The 5,080-nt window shown below is 39.1% G+C and overlaps 1 protein-coding gene across 1 annotated transcript; it reads right to left on the bottom strand.

The window, feature by feature from the left end:
* Positions 1 to 2,527: 2,527 nt before the first annotated feature.
* Positions 2,528 to 4,860, bottom strand: LOC140874939 (peroxisomal adenine nucleotide carrier 1-like). The gene is made up of 5 exons (XM_073278433.1): positions 4,661 to 4,860; positions 3,798 to 4,029; positions 3,565 to 3,711; positions 3,301 to 3,464; positions 2,528 to 3,226 (listed from the first exon to the last, which is right to left on the bottom strand). Exons 1-5 carry the CDS (start codon positions 4,789 to 4,791, stop codon positions 2,947 to 2,949), a joined length of 954 nt encoding a protein of 317 aa, XP_073134534.1. The 5' UTR covers positions 4,792 to 4,860; the 3' UTR covers positions 2,528 to 2,946.
* Between the last annotated feature and the right edge of the window lie 220 nt (positions 4,861 to 5,080).

Here is a 5,080-nt window from a genome sequence, read left to right on the forward strand (position 1 = left end):
TAAATGGGTCTTTACAGTGAAGTATAGAGCTGATGGAGAAGTTGAAAGATACAAAGCTCGGTTGGTGGCCCAAGGGTTTACTCAAACATATGGAATAGACTACGAAGAAACATTCGCTCCAGTGGCAAAATTCAATTCAATACGCGTGTTGTTGTCTCTTGCTGCAAACTTGGATTGGGAATTGCACCAGCTAGACATAAAAAATGCGTTCCTAAATGGTCACCTTGATGAGGAGGTGTACATGAAGATTCCACCTGGTTTCCAGTCAGAACATGAGCAAGGTAAAGTTTGTAAGCTGCGGAAATCATTGTATGGGTTGAAACAATCCCCACGAGCGTGGTTCACTCGATTTAGCTCCACTCTCATGCGACTGGGATATAGTTAAGGAAAGACAGATCATACTCTTTTCATCAAAGCAGGAGAAAGTGGAAAGAAGGCCATCCTTATTGTGTATGTGGATGACATCCTAATTACAGGTGATGACAATGGTGAGATTCTTCAGCTCAAAGGAAAATTGAGGAAAGAATTTGAAATAAAAGATTTAGAATCTTTAAAGTATTTTCTTGGCATGGAGGTAGCTCGAAGTAAAGATGGTATCTTCATTTCTCAAAGGAAATACACTCTTGATTTGTTGCAAGAAACTGGAAAATTGGGTTGAAAACCGGCAGGAACCCCCTTGGAAAAGAATTGGAAGAGCAACATTAAGGAGAATGAACCTTATGCAGACATTGGTAGATACCAACGCTTGGTTGGCAGACTAATATACTTATCTCTCACATGGCCTGATATTGCATATGTCGTTAGTGTGGTAAGTCAGTACATGCATTCTCCGACTCAAAGCCATTTACAAGCAGTGAATCATATTTTAAGATATCTCAAAGGAACTCCTGGCCGAGGACTTATGCTCTCAAAAATAATAATAACCGCAGCATTGAGGCATATGTTGATGCTGATTGGGCTGGAAGTGATGACTGTAAGTCAACTTCTGGTTTTTGCTCGAAGTTGTGGGGAAATTTGGTTACATGGAGAAGCAAGAAACAGACCGTAGTAGCAAGGAGTAGTGCCGAGGCTGAATATCGAGCTATTGCACAAGGGATGTGTGAAGTTATTTGGCTACAACAATTAATGCAAGACTTGAGAATTACTATCAGCTCACCTATCAAGTTGTATAGTGACAGTAAATCTGCTATCAGCATTGTGCACAACCCAGTCCAGCATGACCGAATGAAACATGTAAGGATAGACCAAAGTTTTATTAAAGATGAAATGGAAGAAGGGGACATTAAATTATCCTATATCTCCTCTTATGATCAAGAAGCGGATATCCTAACCAAGAGTCTCACAAAGCCGAGTCATGAAAATCTCGTAGCAAGCTTGGAATGAGAGATATCTATTCTTAAGCTTGAGGGGGAATGTTGAAGATTTCAGAAATATTTAGGATATTTTGTAGATACTATATTATATACTTTCCTTTTGTGTAAATTATCTAGAATAGGAAATTATCTTGAGATCAATTAGTGATCTATTTACCTTTATTATGATGATGTAACTTGTATAAAAGGCTGTACTTTTTCAGTAGAAAAGTAAGCAAGATTTACGAAATTCTTCTTGTTTCATTTAACAAGCAGCAAACAATCATCATGCAGCCTGAAGGCTGAAACTGACCATCAACCAGAAACACCGAAACAGGGAATCTTGTATAATGATGGTCGTGTGTGCAACTGCAGCAGCAATAGCAAGAACAACAATCAGATTTGTTGTAGTTCCTGTAGATTTAGATCTTCTTTCTCTCAATGAGTGTCTCCTGAAGAAGCTGAAAAGCTGAGAAGTGCTTCGTAGAAGCTCTCCCAAACAATACCTTAGTCTCCAAGCCCATGAAACAATGTACGTACATGATGGCTGGATCCAGGAGTGAATATCTGGGCTCTGATAATGTTAAGAAATGGACTTGGGCTTAACTCAATTTCTAAAAGAGAGGGTTATCCAAGAGCATATATTGATCTCTCAGGATTCTATCCAACCGATGTGGGACATATCTTAACAATTTGAATCATCTGCAGCACAGTGTTGTGCACTGCAGAGCAGTTGAATCAAGTGAACTTCTGACACTGCGCTGCAGAGCCGTTGGATCAAGTGCACGTCAAGTCCACATGATCCAACGGTGCATAGCACCACATCCAAAAGCCTTTTTTGTATGTGTTGAAAATAAGAGGAATCAGTTCCCATCATCTTACAAGAAACTGCTGAAATTTCAGATAGACTGAATTGATTTAGTTCAAAAAATTTTCAATTTTTCAGCAAATCTTTTAGTTATGTTTCCCATTCTTCAATTCCGACCACTGGATGTCGGAAATCGGCTTTATTTCAAAATTATGTTCTTTTTTCCCTCTTGATACATTAAATTACTTGTTTAGAAGGTAATCGACAATCTGCAAGAATTTTTATTGTTTCTCTAGAGATTAATCATTTTTGCTGTTATCTACGTTGGGAAATCGACTTTATTAAATTTGAACTCGAAACGTTAATATGTTACATCTGTTCAAGCAAGCGCGATATTTGTATAGGTTTTAATCAACAATATACACACACACTCAAAAATGATTTATGAGTGTAATAAAATTTTGTGCAGGGACATCTTAAGCCAGAATTTGAAGACTCAGAGAAATGTAGGCCTATTACTTCAATTGACTACCCATGGTCCTCCTCCCCCTCTTGCTAGCTATTGAAGAGAAAAAAGAAAAAAAAAAAAAAAAAAAAAAAAAGGATATTTTTTATTCAGTTCCACTCCTTAGAACAATAGATCCAGCTAACACCATGTCCCGCCCCAGTTGAAGATCAAACTAGCACCTACAAGTTTCATTCCTTGCCTTGATTCCATTCTACTCCGTCCCATAAATACAATCTGGCACGTCTCTTTACTAACGTCGGATATCTTCGGAGACTTTCTCAAGAACTCTTTAACCTGGTTCTTGTCAAGAACAGAAGCCTCCTCAGTCCTATCATTAGTACCCATGTCGTTCTTGTGACCTTCTCTTTTACCATTAAAAGCAAAGCTGAGCTAAGAACGGTCTTCAAGATTTGGGCCTGCAACCCTTTGTAGAAACCAAGTAAACCTTCTTTTTCCCAGATGGAAAGCATTGCCCCAGAAACTGTTCTATGGGACTTTGGTTGGGATCTATGCATCTCGTGTCCATCTGAGTCCACTGATTGAATCACCACCTTACACCTGTCCACAAGGTCAACATTAAGACTCACAAAAACTATCAGTGGAAATCAATATGTTAGACATAAGACTTTCACCTTATGGCCGGGTATGTCACACAGGTAGCAATACATTTCGAGACAGCACCTAATACAAAAGCAGAAAATGCTGAAAGAGCTTCTGGAGATGATACAGTATTGGCGCCTTTTTTGTTGGTTTTCTTCTTTAATAGTCTTTGTTTCAACTGATCAAATGCAGTGAACTGCCAAAATTACATCAGAAATTAGAAAACTTCCTAGCGACCTAATTGCGTAACAAAGTTTTGAAAGGTAATGTGTATTTTCTTTGATATCAGTGTCAACCTGAATGGAAGGATTTGAAGTAAGAAGAAGCGAGATGCCTAGACCATCAAATGCCTCACTCCACGAGCCCTCTGAAAGAGATTTCCAAAGCCCATTGGATTTTCCAAACTCACTCGTTTGCATCTTAGAAGATGCTGTATCCAAAGGCTGAATTACCCAATATTATCCATGGTCAAATGAACAGTGCTGAAATTCAAGGTATGATACAACGATAATTCGAACCTCGAATTTACCTGTGTCACTATGACTGTGCCTGCCGCGGCCGCAGCCGCAATAATCAAGTTTGCTTTAGTTCCAATAGATTTGTTTGCGGTTTGTCTTAAGTACAGCCTCTTCAAGAAGCTGTAGCCATAGAAATAGATAAACTGAGAAATAAATGCCTGAAAGTTCTTTGTTCCTAGGCCCTGGTACAAAGAGAGCACTTGGCGGGTAGATATCGCTTCCCAAAGGACATCCGAAATGTTCCTGTTCAAGATAGAGCAATCCATTGTGATAGCCCACATTGTTGTGAATATTTTTGGACAATTGCATAACAAAATACGCACTCAACTTCTCGACAAACCCTCAAATTTTTTAGGCCATCCACAGGCTATGCATAAACTATCAAACATATCAAGCTCTAAAGGATCTTGGAAAAACACTATTAACTTGTAGTCTTAACGGTGATATGTACCTAATATCTTAAGGTCATTACATGCTCCAAGAAGTAACTTTTCCAAGAACAGAGCTAAGGGAGAACAATTAGACATACATATACTTTTCATTCTGGAAGCAAGTGAAGTGGCAGAAGCATTTTATAAATCTTACAATAATCCATAACGTTACAAGTGCCAGGTTCATTTCAACTCCATAGTACACCAGCAAAAAGCATGGAATCAAGCACGCCACCGAGTATGTAATCCAGGATCAAACACAACAAAATCAGAATTCAAGATAAAGGACGCCTAATAAAGGAACATGACATATAAGGAGATCACAGCCCACCAAAAAAAATTCTACACAAACCAACTACAAGTATTCCAACACGTAAATCATGAGAAGCTAGGTTCCTAATTTCAACGAGACAAAAAAATGCCTTAAAAAAAGGGAAAGAAACCTGTATTTCTGCTGGTGATGAGCTCGATTCTCCGCTTGATATTTGGTCTTGCAGGTGTCTAAGGGATACAAAATGGTGGTGCTCACCAGTGCACCCACCGCACCGGAGCTCGCCTCCACCAAAGATTCCATTCAGAAAACCTTCCAATTGCTTGTGATGAATCAAGAAAATCGAAGAGCTGTTGAAGTTGGCCGGTGGCGCGTGAGTTGCACGTGAGACAATATCCATTGGATTATCGTCTCGGGATTGGGTAATGTACGAGGAAGAAGTGGGCTTTACCTTACGTGGGCCTTCGACCGAGCCCATTTTGTTATCAGCCCACTAAAAACTAATCCAAAACTAGGCATAATCCAATGGGCTTTTGCAATCCTAAAATTGCTTTACCTCGACACTTAGGATACATTTTTTCTATATACTAGT

The sequence above is a fragment of the Henckelia pumila genome, chromosome 1, assembly GCF_033568475.1.
Source record: "Henckelia pumila isolate YLH828 chromosome 1, ASM3356847v2, whole genome shotgun sequence".
Lineage (NCBI taxonomy): Eukaryota > Viridiplantae > Streptophyta > Magnoliopsida > Lamiales > Gesneriaceae > Henckelia > Henckelia pumila.

Coding starts and splice junctions, on each gene's coding strand:
- LOC140874939 (XM_073278433.1), bottom strand. CDS start 4,791: ATGGAATCTTTGGTGGAGGCGAGCTCCGGTGCGGTGGGTGCACTGGTG. Junction 3,465..3,564: donor CTTCAAATCCTTCCATTCAG/GTTGACACTGAT, acceptor TAATTTTGGCAG/TTCACTGCATTTGATCAGTT. Junction 3,227..3,300: donor GTGACATACCCGGCCATAAG/GTGAAAGTCTTA, acceptor CCTTGTGGACAG/GTGTAAGGTGGTGATTCAAT.